Genomic DNA, 17,437 nt, shown 5'->3' with positions numbered 1-17,437 from the left:
TCATCTTTCTTTAAGTATTCACGAAATATTGTGTTTCTTCGTAAAAAATCTTGTAATAAGTAATGTAATAACCGCACAATATCCCTAAAATTGTCATTCACAATTTTAAAATGTGATGTTCGACGAGTCAATAAAATCTACCTTCGTAATATTTTATTGTATTTTACTCTTTACAATATTTTATTATTCGTTATTAATAAGAACGTAACGTGCAAAATACTTTCCATAAACAAAAAGACATATTTTAGATTTCTAAAGGATATCTCTTGGCATGTCTTGAGAGAAATATATTGCATTTTTTCTTAAAGTTTCGAAAAGATCATTTTTAATGATTTAAGAGATATCTTATGCAACATTTTTAAATATTATTCAGATATGTGGAGAAGTCTTAAAAATATCTTTTAGAAATCTAAAAGACATCTTACGTGATAAATATAAAAATATTTTTAAAACTTAAAAATATTTTTAAAATATTCTCAGATGTCTTTCAGATAGCTTTTACAAATTACATAAATTTATTTTCGACAAATCTTGTTAAACAACTTTGTGACCTCTTCTAGAAATAGAAATCTCATTAAAGATTTCTTCCAAATATTTGTTAGATATCTGTTAGACATCCTCGATATTTTCTGGATTCTTTTAAATTTGTGTAAATAAGAACATCGTTCAGCTATTAAAATTAATAAGAGCGTTTTAGTAGTGATAATGAAAATTATTTCATTGAGAGACTGGTTATTCTCTCAGCAAAATAGCCATGTTATTACGCGTATAATGTCGAAGCAATTAGATAAATTCTTGCGATCTTCGTGATATAAGATGTCACATGGTTCATTTCTCACGCTCGTTCGTCATTGAATCTATGTGCTACGTGATGTGTGTCATAAGTGGACGCAATCGTGGATCCTATCCGGATCGAATAGATGAATTTCAATGAAAGTACAGAGACAAATTTGAGCAGATGCGTACAGCTCCATATCGCAAGAAGAGGCAAGAATTGAGAGAGAAAGAGAGAGAGAGAGAGAAAGAGAGAGAGAGAGAAAGAGGGAGAGAGATTTGCAATAGCTCCGTCGTATCTCATAGGTGATGGGTCGAGGCATCGAGTGGGGCCCCCAAGCTGGCCCGTATAAAAGGGGGCTTCAAGACATCCGCGGAGCATCAGTCCTCAAATCAAGGAACGGCAGCAACCATGAGGGCATTCGTGGTGAGTAGCCCGTCCACGTCGATTTCTCGTTTCTCCGATTTCTCGTTTCTTTCTCCTCTCCCTTCATCTTCCTTCTCGTTCCCTCTTCTTCTTTTTCCTTCCCGTCTGGTTTTTTTTTTTTTTTGCACATTCTCTTCTCTGTCTCTCTTCTCGTGCATACGGAGAATGGGGGGGAGGGGAGATGGGATTTCTCGAAGGATGATAAGACCATGAGAAAAACGAGGAGAATTCGTCGTTCGTTCGGTGATCGGATCGAGATCGAGATCGAAACCGGGATCGAGGGTTTCATCCAAAAGGGCGGGAGACGGGAGAACGCGGGAGAAAGTAAAAGAGAGGGGAGGGTGCACAGGGAATATTGTGTGCGGTGTCAATGTACTCCGTGATAGTGACTAACCCGAGAACCGGTTCAGTGATTGTGCCACTTCTCTAGTTCCGTTTGCGCGATTGAAAAGAAAAATAAAGAAACAAGGAAGGAGAGAGCTTAAATATTGAGATTCTCTCCCGGGGTTACGTAACGCTAACACCCGTGGAACGCTAAGCGCGGCCGGCGACCGAAAGAAAAGGAGATGCGATCCACGTGCTCGTAAATCCACTGCCGCGCACTTCCGCAAGTACTTCTGAAACGTTTACTGCTTGCTCTTTAAATATGTTTATTACTCTGCTCGAGAGAGCAAAAGAACGGGCAAAAGAATACCGCGAACCATTGTTCAGCTAAAAAAATTAATCAAAAACGTTTAGATTATCTTTGAAAGACATATATATGTATACATATCTATTCTTTTTATTATATTAATTAAAAATGTGGGAACTGTTAATATTAATACATACCAAGTAAATAATATATCTTTTTGCACATGCATATTTTTTCTATGTGAGAAATCTGAGAGATTTTAACGTGGGATTTTAATTTACGTGTATATTCACGAGCTATATTGTAATTTAACAATATCATAAATTTTTTTGCATAATAATTATAATAAAATGCAACAAAAGTAGAAAAGAAAGTGGAATAACAAAGAGTATATTGAACTCACTGAGAAAAGAAATGATTGAAGAACTAAAATGTTTAGTCCGATATGTGTAATTAAATAGTAGAATTGGTTTAATTAAGTCTTGGTTAAAAAATTTCAATGGTCGACATAAACGAACTATACCTTTTTTTGTGCAACTAAATAACTGTTGAATCAACTCAATGTTTAATTGATCATATCGGCCTAAATATTTTAATCTTATAACAAATTGTTTTTCTTGGTGAAGCACAAACGTAAACGTATTAGAAAGTCTAAGAGAAAAGAAACTGATGAAACGAAGATCAAACGTTGGATCGAGAATTTCTATCTTGAAATGTAAACACCGAGAGAGAATAACATTGAATCGATTCGCAATCGTAGATCCTAGCGCTCGCCGCAACGGCGATGGCGCGACCGGAAGCCGGATACTCCTACCCTAGCCAGCCAAGCGGTAGCTACGGTGCTCCTTCCGGTGGCATTGGAGGAGGTGGCATTGGGGGAGGTGGATTTGGAGGTGGCCTTGGAGGAGGTGGAGGTCACGGCGGCGGTCTCGATGGTGGATTCGGCGGCGGCGGCGGCGGCGGTGGTGGATTCGGCGGTGGATTCGGCCTCGGTGGCGGAGGTGGATTCGGCGGTGGTGGAGGCGGCGGTGGTGGATTCGGAGGCTTCGGCGGTGGCTCGCTCATTCAGAAACACATCTACGTTCACGTGCCACCCCCAGAGGCTCCCGAGGACAGACCGATCAGGCCACTCGCGCCATCGGCTCCGGCGCAGAAGCACTACAAGATCATCTTCATCAAGGCGCCTACCCCGCCAACCCCGACCGCACCGGTGATCCCAGCGCTGCAGCAGGATGAGCAGAAAACGCTCATCTACGTCTTGGTCAAGAAACCCGAGGATGCGCCCGAAATCAGCTTGCCCACCATCACGCCCACTCAACCCAGCAAACCGGAAGTCTACTTTATCAAGTACAAGACACAGGTAAGGGAAAGAAGTTCAAGACGTAACTTAGAAAACAGCAAAAATCCTAAAAATCGATCGTCCAATCATTTAATCTTTTTCTTTTCTTCACATTGCAGAAAGAAGTTACCGGTGGTGGTGGTGGTGGTGGTGGTGGCGGCGGCATCGGCATCGGTCACGGTGGTGGAATTGGCGGCGGAATCGGCGGCGGAATCGGTGGTGGAATCGGCGGCGGTGGCATTGGCGGCGGCACCGGTATCGGCGGCACCGGACCGAGCGGACCCAGTACGAGTTACGGGGCACCCGGTGGATCCGGGCCATACTAGTCAATTCACCGCTACCCCCATCGCGGCCCCTCCGTCCTACCCCCCCGTTCATCAACACACACGCACACACCGCTCACATACCTCTAACATGATCAGCGACGACGATACTTGCCGTATTGACGTATCGCTGTGTTATATGCGCGATCGCCGAGAGAAGACGACAACGATAACGAAGTTGAAGACGGCGATGATGATGATATCGATGTTGAATACGATGACGACGACGATGATGGCGATTATGAGGAGAACGATGATGATATCGATCACGACGACGACTACCACGATAATGATGACGACGATAATGATGATGATGATGATGATGATGATGATGATGATGATGATGATGATGATGATGATGATAATGATGATGCTGATGATGATGATGATAATGATGATGACGACGATAATGACGACGATGATGACGATGATGTTTACGACGACTAGAGCGAAGGAGAGATGTTTTTTTATACTTATTTTTTGCAAGAAAACGGTGGCGAAATAAAGCTTTTTTATGTATTTTTACATAAAACTATGCTTCTTTTATTTTACACCTTTCCAATTTGAATTTAGACAATTCAATAGAATTTCCCTTAGCACACGATATTGCACAAATATTGTAATATCGTACGAATAAATATATGTTCGTACGACATCATATTATGATATTATACGAATATTCGTATAACATACTGTGCGAATATTCGTATGATATTATGAATATTTTAGCTAGAATATTCATACAATATCTTGTGCTGTTAGGGTCCATTAGTGAATCTGTCTAGGTTGCTTCTTTCAAATCAAAAAGTTTTAAAGTTTTGAACGAGAACTTTGAAAGGAAGAACATAGATAAATTCGTCAATCCTCCAAATCAAATTATGAAGTATAATTCGCGCGGGTTACAAAAAAAAGAAACTGCAAATTGCGCGCGCGGCACTCTTTTTCCATCTAGAAATTTGCCACGCCATTTTTACGGACGATTAATCTCACATCAATCACACATTATGTGCCAACGCGGCGCACTTTAATCCCGATTATATATGGTGCGCCGCTTTACGTTCGTACGCGTAATCGACGCGTATCTCGCGTATAAAAACAGACATTTTAAGGAACACCTGGGGGAAAGTGGGGGGAAAAAGGGGGAGTATTCCCAGCTTTGGTCCCGGTTTCGTCGGGCAGATGGGCCACAGGGTTAATTCCCCGTAGCGACGATTTCCTTTCTCAGTGCGTTTCCGCATGAGAACGCGTCGAGTATTGCGCGACAGCAACAACAATTCTCTCGTCAATTCTCGCCGAGCAAAAGAGAGAAGAGACCGCCGACGGGAGGGAGGGAGAGAGGGGGAAAGGGGGCGCAGAGGAGGCGAGAAGGCAGGAGGAAGTTTCGCGTTTATCTCTTTCCAAAAAGGCAGCGCATCTCTCGCGAGCGAAGAGAAACTTTCACTGCTCCTAAACAACCGCTAATCAAGAGACGAGAACGACGCTCGTCGCCAGATTTCGTTCAACCATTTCCCTTACCTTTGTCCCTCTCGCTCTTTCTTTCTCTTTCTCCTCCTTTTTTTTTCTCTCGCTCTCGAAGAACGCTTCTCGAAGAATCCTCGCGAGCTGCTCGACGACGAGATCCGATGGAATCCGTAAAGTAGCGCAGGAGGATTTCCCACGATGACTTGACGAATAATGCTTGCGCGTTTCTTAGGCGTCAATGCGCATGGGAAATGCAGTGGGACACGCGCGAAATTTACACGCGTGTTTCTACAAAAGTATTTAAATTTGAGCCAACTAGTATCTCAATTATTGTGTGGCGGCGCAATTTCTCGTATTGTTAAATTAATATCTGTTTGCAAACAAAGGCATTTGATCAACAGATTGTGAATAAAAGAGAACAGCTTCTGAAGATTAACTCATTTTTCATTTTTATTTTATTATTTACCAACAAAAAGAAATAGAACAAAATTTTATAAAAAAAATTATGTTTTAAATAAAATTTATCGAATAGGAAACTTAACAATTGTTTTAAAAAATTATACAAAATATATAAACAAATGTAAGAGCAATATATTCTCCATATTCTAACACTTTCAGCGATAAATTATTATAATTATTCAAACAATCGACAAATTTACTAATCGGTACATTTTATTAAAAAAAATAAATTTTCTTTCAAAAATTTTTTATTTCCTTTCATTAGTGAATAATAAAATAAAAACAAAAAAATGAGTTAATCGTCAAAAGGTTAATTTTACTTCTTCAAATTATAAATTCTAACAGCAAAAAAAAACTTGTTTATCACATGCCAGGATATCTTCTACGTACTGCCAAAGTTTCATAATTTGACTTTTTTGAGTTGGAAATCTTTCCTTATAAGATATATTTGTTTATATATTTATGACACGAAATATTTATTTTCTTTGTTAAAGAAAAAATTTGCATCGCTTTAGTTTCATTTAGAATTCGTAGTGAGTCTTTAAAAAAGGAGATATAAATTAAGGAGAATGAAGCTTGAGTAGGTGGAGGGGGAAGCAGTCAAAGTTCCAAAGTTTCACAAAGGATTAAGAAATAATAGTTGAAAGGAGAGAAAATGTGTTTTGGCTATCGTTTACTGAGCGACAGACACGCATGATGAAAAGCGTATATACGTCGCGTGCATCACGGCACCGAACAGCTGGTTGTTGCTCGAAACTGCCCCGGGGGGAAAGATGAGACGGCGAGCGAAAGCGAGGCTCTTCTGCTCATTGACACGAGAGTTTAACGGGAGAGAAGACGAGAAAACGAATGAAAAGGAAGAAAGGGAAGCTCGTCGGCATGCTCGCGCGACACTCTGTATGTGTGTGTTCTTTCTCTCTCTCTCTCTTGCGGCTCTCACGTGCACGTGATACGAGTAACGATGGGAACAGGATGACGATTCAAATGATTCAAATCGCTTCAAATTCACGACGTGAATACGTCAAGCGTCCTACACACGCGGTTGGTGAGTTTTAGACGCTTTGTCTTTCCACCTTGCGCTGTGTCCGAATGAACCGGAGCACAGAAATCTTCAAAGAAACACCAACGCTCATTGTCGCACAGTTCTTAATTAATCTTTCGAAGCTAATGTCAAAATTTGTATAACCCAGTTACTGACGCCGTGACACCCATTTCATTTATGTCGACTAAGAGGCACTAATTAATTTAAAGAAATCAAAATGACACAGCTCGTATAAGAAAGAGTAAATACCAAATTTACTTTAATAACACTAATCCGCAAGGTTTATAATTATAGGTCCCACCATCAGTTTCGAATAAAGAGAACTTGAAAAAGACTTACAACTTATATTATATTAGCGCAGTTGTATTGTATGATACGATTTTTAACACACACGCCGATCAGAAACGGAACACTCAAATATCTCTCTCGGATTCGAAGAAACGTTAAGGATGAAAAAAAAGTTTGCGTAATTTTCAGGAGAAACTCTATACTTAAAGGGCTAGGATGGAAGACGATCACGAGGAAAACAGGGTGACAGGTTGAGCGGAGCGAAGAGGTCGGAGGGGTAAGTTAGGGAAGATCGCCGGGGAGGGAGGCGGCGGCGTGACGGCACTCCGTAGTAGCCAGAAGGCAACTTTCACGGGAACATCGCTTCTTTTTTTTTTCCTACACGAACGAGGAAGAGAGAAGGTCGGCAGGCACGCGGAGGCGAGAGGGAGGAGAAAAAACACTTTCGAAAGGTCAGACGCCGGCCTCCTTCAAAAATCGGACGGCTCCGATTCGAGGCCGTTATTCGGACATTGTCTCTCTCGCGATCGTGATATCGTCGCGGGACGCTTGGTCCGAGTGTGAAAGCGCTCCTTTCCCCTCCCTCTGGGTGATATGACAAATACATTTTCTAGATCAACTGTGCGATCTTTGATGTCGGACCTTTTTTTTTTATTAACAAACATACATGTTGCCTTTAAATTAATAGGATTGGAAAATTAGAGTTGGGAAGATCACGGTTACCATTATCGTTTTTATTTTTTTGGAATGTTAATGTCTTTATATCTTTACAATAATAAGTTTACAATAGTAACAAATTCAATTGTTATTTTTACACCGTTACTTTGATTCCCTGTTACATATCTTTAAGCCTATTTAATAAATTTATTGGATCAATGATTATGTGTAATATAAATGGAATTATAAATTTTGACTTTTTGTATTGTATATTATAAATATTAAAAACATTTTTTAAAAGTATTTAACATTTTAAACTGCATTCCGGTAGTCATTGAAATTATTATCAATACTGAAAGTCTATCGTATACCTACATATAATGAAAAGAAAGTTTCTTATGTTCAAGTAAATATAATTTATTTTAGTATCATTTTCTTAATTTAAATAAATATTGGCTAAAACAATTTATTTTTAAACTTAGAAAATATTTTTTTTAATCAGGAAAATAATATTAAAATAAATATATTTACCAGAACATAAAATTTTTTTTTTCAGTGTATATGTAACGTGTGAACTACAAATTTTTAATCCTGGCAATGAATTAAAATGCATTCGTTATAACGACATTAATATTTAAAAACAATGTTTAATAAAAAATTATTAATGAAATTTGTGCATTGCAATCTAAAATTCTATAAATATAGTAGCAAATAATAATATTAAATAATATAAAGAATTAAAAGAACTATTAGAATTAAATTTAACATAAAAAAGCTTGCTATATAGTTTATAATTTTGAGTTTTGAAATATTAAAAATATTAAAATTTAAAATTATAAATTGTAAATTTTTAAATAATATAACTTTGAAATCTAATATCTTACTTAAAAGTTTAGAATTTAGAACTACAAAAAAATACTGAAAAAGTAACGAATCGTACATTCTAAATAACAGTAATGGTAAAATATGTATTTAAAATAAAATAAAATAGTTATTTAGTATTTATTATTTTATTTTCAGAACGGAGTGTAGTATTAGAACTTTAAAAGTAAATGCATAATTTTAAAAGATTTTAAAAGCATATTTTTGATATGTTATACTTTTGATTTATTCAAAAAGAAAAAAATTGATTTTTTTATCTGTTACATTAGACTCCCCCCTTAAATAAGTCGTGTCTGTTATTTTATCAATCCTTGCAAATTAGAGATTAAGGTACGCCAATATTATATGTGAATCGATATAAAAGTTTAAAGAGGAATTCGCTGCGGAGCAAATTTTTCATCCAAATTACCTCGCTGTCTCGTAACCGCGAAAAAAACAAATCGTATATAGCTTCGAACAAGAGATCGATAATCATGTAATAATAACATGCGGTGAAGCGTGAAATTACGACACAACATTTACACTAATGCATTACGTTCGAGTAACGATGTGTTTAATATCATTACAGTATATTACATTTAGATACTTCGCAACTTCAACTGAAAACATTGTAACGCTAGCGCTGCGCATTCGCTATCAATTAATCACAAAGAATGTTAAATCTCCCACGGGCAACTCTCACGAACTATACGATGTATCTATGTGCTTCATCGAGTGTCGAGATAAAGATAAAGTTCTAATTGTTACAATACTAATTAATTAATAAATTTTATTATTGTAACAATTAGAATTTGATCAAGTTCTAATTGTTACAATTATTGTTACAAGTAATTCGTTTGATCTTTGATAAAATTCTATTACAATATTAAAACTTAATAATTAATTAATTAAAATATAATGCGTGAAAATTGCAAAGTTATCCAAATTGTTATACAAATTGTGTACCTAATAAAAAGTAACTGTTCTTTTAATTATTTGTCATAATAAGAAAATTTATTGACATATATGACAGTCAAGTGTTTTTAAACTGTTCTTTTTTTAAATACTTTAATTGAAAATTGTTGCATAACATTATCAAATGCATTTCCATGCTGCACAGAGTTCAAAAAGAATTCAGGCTTATGTCATTAATTTAGAATTCAGATGCAAAAAAAGAATTCTTTTTGCATCTCAAAATAAACTCTGAATTGATGACATAAGCCTGAATTCTTTTTTAATTCTTTTTGAATCGCTGTGCTCTCTGAGTTTTTTACTAAATTCTTTACTTTGTATTTCTTTAATCTCAAAACCTAGTAATGCACAATAATTGTATTATTTATTTTATATAATTTTTTATTCCTAATTGGTGCAATATTTTATTTACTTTTATCAGAATAAATAAAGGTATTTTTTGTCTATGACTAATTCACTTTACGCAAAAATAGCCGCGCGGTACTCTCATTAACCTTTTACTTATGCTATTGTGTTAAATCTCGAGTCTTTTACTAAATTATTTACTTTTGTTACTGTCGTAGAAAAAGTAGATTCTCAAACAATACAATAATTGTGCATAAATTATACGGAAGAAATTTTAACGCAAGAGAAAATTTCTTTTTGCGGATCTCATCCCACGAATTCAAGAATAAATGCGTGATCGGCGTCGTGCATCCAACTAATTTATTAGAACATCGGAGGTACGTTCGCCGGGGTCGAAGGTTCACTTTCACTGTCCCGACACTGTTCCACGCGATCGCGCAATTTCGTCTTTGCGGAAACAATGCGCGACGAATCGTGGGGATCAATTCGAGACCCCTGCATGAAAATAATGGTACCCATTATCTGCGCGAAATCGACGAGCCATCATTATTTGCCAAAGTTAAAATTTTACATCGACCAATTCAGCCGAGTTTTAAAACATTTCCAAACCTTTCCATTCGCCACGACTCAATAAGCAGACTTCTATAATTAGAATGCTTTTTGCGATCACGCGTGATCGTTGGTCTCAGTGCGTTAAATAATTAGTATCTCTTGCCGCAATATCTAATAACCGCGGTTGCCGATCTCATTGTGAGTTAATCGAGATTCCATTGGAGGCCTCTCGTCGCGTCGCTTCCCTCTTCACGAGGAATGCAAGAAAAGCGGAATTGCCGGTCGCGCTTTACGCGCCGCATTACGAGGGTAATATTCTCCGGCGTAGTTCGAGGCAAAAAAAACCGCGATTATGCGACGTTTTGCATGGAGGGAACCGTGGCTTTTCCCGCGTGCATTCCTTACGTAAGACCGGGGTACTGTTTAACGCCGGGCTCTACGTGCCGAGCGACGCGGAGCGGCGCGGCGTCGCGGACACGATATTATAGCTCGCGGAACGCGGCGAGAGCTCTCACGACGAGGGGCACGTTAACGTATCTTAAGATCGCGATTCGCGAGCGAGCGAGGTTTTGGTGCCGCGGGGCGCTACACAGTTTCCCCCCCGAATATGATGGACCGTGATGACACGCGCGCACGGTGAAAGGTGCGCGAGAGATTAGTACGTACACGGCATGGTACGGTACGTTTCGTCCATTTTCGAGGTATTTGCGAGACATGACGTTAAGACCGAATCAGAGGAGATGTAACTCTAGTAACGTGGCGAATTAGCGCGATTACATTGGCTGGTCACTCGTCGAAATGTTACATCACGGCCTGACAAAGGCATTTTAGATAGGAAGATATTATATACGCTCGCCGGCGACATGTGTTTACGAAATATATGTGCATATACCTCTTGTACTTTTGCGGTACGCACGAACGATCAAATCGAGCGAGATTATTAATTTATGAATCATTTTTCATTAAGCTATTTATAAATAATTTTCTTTATTTTTTAAATTTCGATTTTGTTTCCTCCTTCCTCGGCAAAGCGACGTATTTTTAAGCGCTTATTTCTTATTATTACACTGCAGTTAATGACACATTAATGACACATTTTTGTGTAAAATTTAATACATTTTACATGTCTCAAATGGCCCACCCAAATGTTTGTGTTAATTTGGCACAAGATAAAAGTTAGAGAAAAATTCAATACAAAACTTTAATAAGGACCAATTTTAATTTAAATATAAAATGTGTTTTTTACTGGGGAAACGATCATTGTATTGTAATCCTTAAAACCAGTATTTAATTTTTGATCAATGTGGTCATCATTTTAGAAACACTCACCAACCAAATATAGAAGTGTGTTTCGCGGAATAAGATAACCATATTTGTCTTGCACTTGTGTGAAACGCACAATTAAATCAGACGAAATAATTTATGAATAATTGTTTTCACTTTTTCTACTTCCTCTATTCTCACAAAAACAATGGCGTATTTTTGTAATGATAATAATTATTCAGCAAAGAAAATTAAAAAAGATCTTTGAACTCCTGATTATAAATTCATTTTTATCTCATTTCCGTTTTTAACAGTTCATTAAAAAAAAATTTATTTTTATCAATTCTGAGTTCTTTTCCTACACAAAAAAAATTTGTTGTATATTGCATAAGAATTTGCAATAAGAAAAATTCTTTTTGCGTTTCTGTTTCCTCTCTTCTCGCTAAAACAATGGCGCGCTTTTGTAACAATAATTATTCAATTAGCTAAAAGAATTTAAAAAATCTTTTCTAAATTCTCGATTATGAGAAAGAAATAAATTCTTTTCTTTTATCCTATTTTTCTGTCCTTAAGAGTTCAAAAGAATTCATTTTTATCAATTCTTAGTTTTTTTCCGCACAAAAAGACTTATTATTGCGTTTGTTCCGAACGAATTACGCTTGTTCATAAAGAATACTTAAAAAGTTGAATCTCTTTTGAGTTCATAATCTGTACTACTTCGATAATTGTTATGTTGGTTGTAATCTTTGAAATCTCTATCTAATTTCTGATTGATCCGATCATCACTGTCATAATGAATCATAATGAAAAATGGTAGTAATTAAGGCACTGCCGAGCTCGCGCGGATATGACAAAGTGATCATCCGTGAGTAGCATAATCACGTAACAAATAGCCAACTGTTGCACCATGCACGTTACAACGTGCTAAAGTTTACAGCTCCTCAGTCACCTCGCGTTGCTTTTTTTTTCATCGGATCCTCACTTAATATTTTATTGATAATCGATCGTGAGCTTCGACATAATTCGGTTTCGTAACCGATCTGCGGACCGGAGTTGCGTTACGAGACGAAATATTGCGAGAGATAATGAATAACTCTAAAGCAACGCGTACGTCGGCGGCAGAAATACCTGTATTCTGGCTTTCTCAGACTCACACGCTGGTCTCTAATCTATCCCCGTAATCTAGCAAATCTTAATGTAACTTTGGCGTAATCCGCTCTACTCCAGTGCGCTTGTTTTTTGCTGTTACTTATGACGCGGCATACCTAACTCCGCTCTAGTTTTAAATATTTTGATAGATGTTCTATTATGTGTATATGCGTACATCTGTTATACATACAAGTATCCCTCTACTCGTACGACATGATTACGTTTTGAGACTTCGTAACTCGAATAGCATTTTTATTTCATATAAATAAAATATTATTTATAATAAAATATTATTAAAATAATTATTTTGTTGCAATACTAAAAATGATCATAGATCTCAATTTTTTAAAAGATATTTTTAAGAGTATTTGTTCAATCGTACTATTAATATTTAGTTTAACGAGAGAGTCTAATGTAACAAATAAAAAATATCGGTTTTTTTCTTTGTATATGCACAGAAAAAAAATTTGTATTCAAATCAACAAAATTCATTGTTTCATATATAAGCAAGAATATAAAATCTTCTTGGAAGAATTTATAATCTTAAACAGACATAATTTACTTACCTAAAGAAAATTTTCCTCTTCATGTAAGCAAATTATGTCTGTTTAAGATTATAAATTCTTCCAAGAAGATTTTATATTCTTGCTTATATATGAAACAATGCATTGTTACTTTGATACTAATCTTTTTTTCTGTGTACATGAAGCAAAAATACATTTCAAAAATATATCATTTTAAAGTCTTTTATAACCTTGTATTTTTTATATATATTCTTTTTTTATAATTTTAAAATCGTAAAAATGACAAAGTTGCAATCCATTTTAGTGAGGCGCGTCAGAGTTCAAAACAACAAGTCGGTGTAAAGTGATCAATAGTAAAAGAAACTATTATAAATCGACTTCGATCTATTGTTGTTTGTGAAACCTTCTAATTGTAAGGGCAACTTTCTATTTAAGTGTCTGTATGTACGTGTATGTGTGTGCTCGGCACCAATATATCTACTGCGGTTTGCAATTGAAATTGCCTTAGTTCCAGACGCGTCTCACTAAAATGAGCTGTAACTTTCCAGCTGCTGTAATATTTAATGAAGGCTATTATCTTATATTAAAAATCATGGAAACAATGGGCATCGTTATTGGACAATAATATAAAGTATTCGCTGATTTATATAACTCGAAATGACCGCAGAGAACGGAGCATTCTAGCTATTGTTAAAGAGCTATTGTTAAAGAGCTATTGCTAAAGAAGTTTGTACCTTCAAAAAAAAAAAAAAAATAGAAAAAGAAACAATTTAACATCTTTTTGCGGAAAAGAAGACATATTATATAATTCCAGAATAACAGATTAAATGTTTTTCAGCTGTTAACATCGTGAATCTTTATCGAAAATTTTAAATGCGTTTTTCTCGAAACAACATTTTTCCAAATAATGTGCAAAATAATTCAAAAACTAATTGTCAGATCAATTTTGGACAAAGCCTATTCAATTTAAGTTTTCTAGAAAATAGGCCGACTACTTAATTTTTTTGTTTATTTATAACAAATTCTATCTTATTAATCTTGTATTATTGCAAAATCGATTTTTTAGTTAAAATTTTTTTTTATACATTATAATTTTCCCCATTTTTCATACATCTTCTTAAAAATAGATTTAATCTTAGCATTCAATAAGATATAATTTAAAAAATATCAAAAACCTAAATTTTTTGTAGTCTAAGAATGCTTCTTTAAATCCCCAAAAAGTTTATTTAGATATCATCAATAGATTTCTTTTAAAAAATTAATAAAAATTATTTGTTTTTAGAACTTTTACATTATACCCCTCCCCTGGCCTCCTAAATACAGATAACTTCAGAAGGTGATTTAAAAACAATACTATTTTTTTTTAAATATAATTTAATATGATATTTAATTTTATGACATTAATATTTAATTTGAATCACGAAAGATCACGACAATTAGTCAAATGCTTAATCAGTTTTATTAATAATGTACCAATTAATTTATAGTCAATGGCATACCTGTCGGAAGGCCAAAAATTCGAAGTAATAACTAATAAGATGCCTATGTGTTACACTTTATATATTATATTATGTATCTAGAACATTCATTTCAATTAAATTTTCACTGTTAACAGCATAGTAAGGAAAGTATCTGATGTGTGAGGGGGTGAGAGGGTGAGATTCGAGACATCTAAAATTGCCCTGCAAATCAGTTTGTCATGTCAATTTGTTATTTACCTTGTTTTGTTTTGTTCACACCCTATTTATTTTTAATTAAAGAAAGATCTAATGAATATCTCATTACTTCTTTCCTTACTTTTCCCATAGACATCCCAGCAACAGACGTCTCGCTGACGTCTTATCGTTCGCGTGTATCTCATACTTGCACAGTATATTTGTCTATCCTGTCGACCATCACTGTCATCTCGCACGCAATAAATTACTATTATTAACTCTCGAGGACGAAATTTTTTTTTTTTTCCTATCGGCAGGTATAGCTGTCGGGGTAATTTACGAGTACTTCGGCGCGAAGGAGATTCCTCTCGGGAAATGATCGCAAGGTCACCTCGGATGAGGATGTCTCGTGGAAAAAGGTTCGATTATGACGACGAGATTAATCGGCTATATCGCAAAACGTCCTTTCGTATATTACGTCACGACGTTAAGTGCTCTAAGTAGGTGACCAGCGGGAGACGAAGCCGCGATGAGGGCTACGGGAGGGAACGAGACGAGTCGAAGAGGCGAAGACGCTACCGGGTGAAAGCATGGGTCATCGTAAAGGCCACAGGCACCGTATATCTAGCCCGATACGTACATACAACCGCGTATCCTTAACTCGCAATTACACGCGCGCGCGAGTTAAGTTTAGTTCAGTTCGGCCGAAAGAGAAGAGCCGTTTCCTTCTCGCTTTCTTTCTACACGCGCGAGCATGTTGCTACATTCGCATGCGAACATCGCATGGTACGTCTGTATGTACATTGGGAATTATGCATTGCGGATAACACGGATGTTCCGCGAACGCATTGTTTCGTCGCGTTCTGTCGCAACGATACGGGATTTTATCTTCGTCGATTTGTATTCCGACATTTTAATTTTATGTCGAGTATAATAGAGAATATCATGAAAATTGTATTAGGTGTAAGAAACGTACTTTGTAGAACATAAAAATAGAATAATAATAATAAATATTAATATTAATAAATAAGTAAATAATAAATATGTTTTATACGCACATATTAAAATGCATTAGATAATTTACATTTCGTGTATGAATATGTAAGACGATTTCAAAGAAATTAAATATTTTGTTAGATATTTCATGTGCATTTCATATTGTATATAAAAAAATTAATTTACTTAAAACAATTGTAGACTCACTTTATTTATTTATTTATTTATTTATTTTATCTCTATTCATAGACATATTAAAATAAACTAAGTGAGAAATAAAATCTTTATTTCAATTATTCAGAAAAATAAAATGCACCTTTCATCTACAATATTTGTAAATAAATAAGTTACAAAAATTTTTTATACTCTGATATTAGGACTTATTATATATACTTATAAATATAATAAGATACCTAAATCAAAATTAAATTAAAAATAATAAAAGAATTAAACATTGTATCTTTTTAATCAGTTTTAACGAGTATTAATCACAAAATTTCTTTAGAGTTTATACTATTATTAATACTATAATTATTTTTAATTTTGTCTTTAATTAATCTTTTAATCTTTTGAAATTCCAAGGATATATATATATGTTATTTTTTGTAATTAAGAAATTGTATAATATAATATGTCATAATGAACAAAAAAATAATATTTACTTATTAATTTTTGTAGCAAATTTTTATAGAAACGATTCATATATCTACAATATCTTTGTTACTAGATTTTGTTGCATTAAACAGAGACACAGTGCTGCCGATTTTAATTCACCAAAACCTCTTTACCTACTTCCTTGACATATCTTTTAAGTACATACTCTAAGTGTATGTAAAGCGCGCTTTTAAGTTCAAAAGTGGGCCTTATTCGGCAAGTGCCTTTTAATATTTGCGCAATGACAGCTGGTATAACAATACTAATATCGTTAAAATTTAAAGAATCCTACTACATCTCTCTCTCTTTCTCTTTCTCTTTGTTTCTCTGAAAACTAAAAGAATACTAAAAGAATACTCCCATAATTAATAGATGATTAATTTTTAATCCAGACAGCACACAATATTTTTTATAAATATTTGTAAATATTTATTTTCGTTAATTTTTTAAAAATTTTATGTAATTATTTTATAGATATCAAGATTTTATATACACGTAGGAAGAAAATCAAAAATCTTTATTCAAAATGTAAAATGTAGACTACACATTTTATACAATATTTATGGTAAATAAAACATAAATATTTATAATAATACTTTATACATATTTTGTAAATATTTTTATGTGATATTTATGATCAATTTTATGAGTTGTGAAATCTAAGATCACAAAAACGTTATTTATAAATATAATTTTTCAGAATTTTTGTATAATTTTATAACTTTCTCAGATTTTTTATACAAATTAAAACTTTATAAATATTTATAAAATATTCAAATAATTATTATAAATATTTTGTAAATCTTTTGTAAATATTGTGTGCTGTCTGAAAACACATATAAATTGTTGTGTTTTTTAATATTGTTTTAGTATTTACATTGTCTAATTCTTTTTGTTGCATTTCTCTGTTATAATTTTTTTTTCCTTTTCATACTTATTGCGTACGATATGATTAATTGTATTGAGTGATCGGTGAAAATGTGATCTCCTTTACAATTTGAGCGCTTAATTTGGAGTAGCTGCGATGTAGCCCCCATTGTGTTTGACCTCGCCGCACATATTACA

At 34.7% G+C, this 17,437-nt stretch overlaps 1 protein-coding gene across 1 annotated transcript; it reads left to right on the top strand.

The window, feature by feature from the left end:
- The first annotated feature begins 1,099 nt into the window (after nt 1-1,099).
- LOC105207935 (glycine-rich cell wall structural protein) lies at nt 1,100-4,026 on the top strand. The gene is made up of 3 exons (XM_026130143.2): nt 1,100-1,201; nt 2,593-3,192; nt 3,291-4,026. Exons 1-3 carry the CDS (start codon nt 1,187-1,189, stop codon nt 3,495-3,497), a joined length of 822 nt encoding a protein of 273 aa, XP_025985928.1. The 5' UTR covers nt 1,100-1,186; the 3' UTR covers nt 3,498-4,026.
- The last annotated feature ends 13,411 nt before the right edge of the window (nt 4,027-17,437 follow it).

Source organism: Solenopsis invicta, chromosome 8, assembly GCF_016802725.1.
Source record: "Solenopsis invicta isolate M01_SB chromosome 8, UNIL_Sinv_3.0, whole genome shotgun sequence".
Lineage (NCBI taxonomy): Eukaryota > Metazoa > Arthropoda > Insecta > Hymenoptera > Formicidae > Solenopsis > Solenopsis invicta.
Note: the sequence above shows the minus strand (reverse complement) of the source record. Positions and strands in the feature narration are given on the sequence as shown.

Bases quoted from the DNA above. Each gene is read 5' to 3' on its own strand.
- LOC105207935 (XM_026130143.2), top strand. The intron at 3,193-3,290 runs GTAAGGGAAAGA...TTCACATTGCAG, and splicing joins TTATCAAGTACAAGACACAG to AAAGAAGTTACCGGTGGTGG.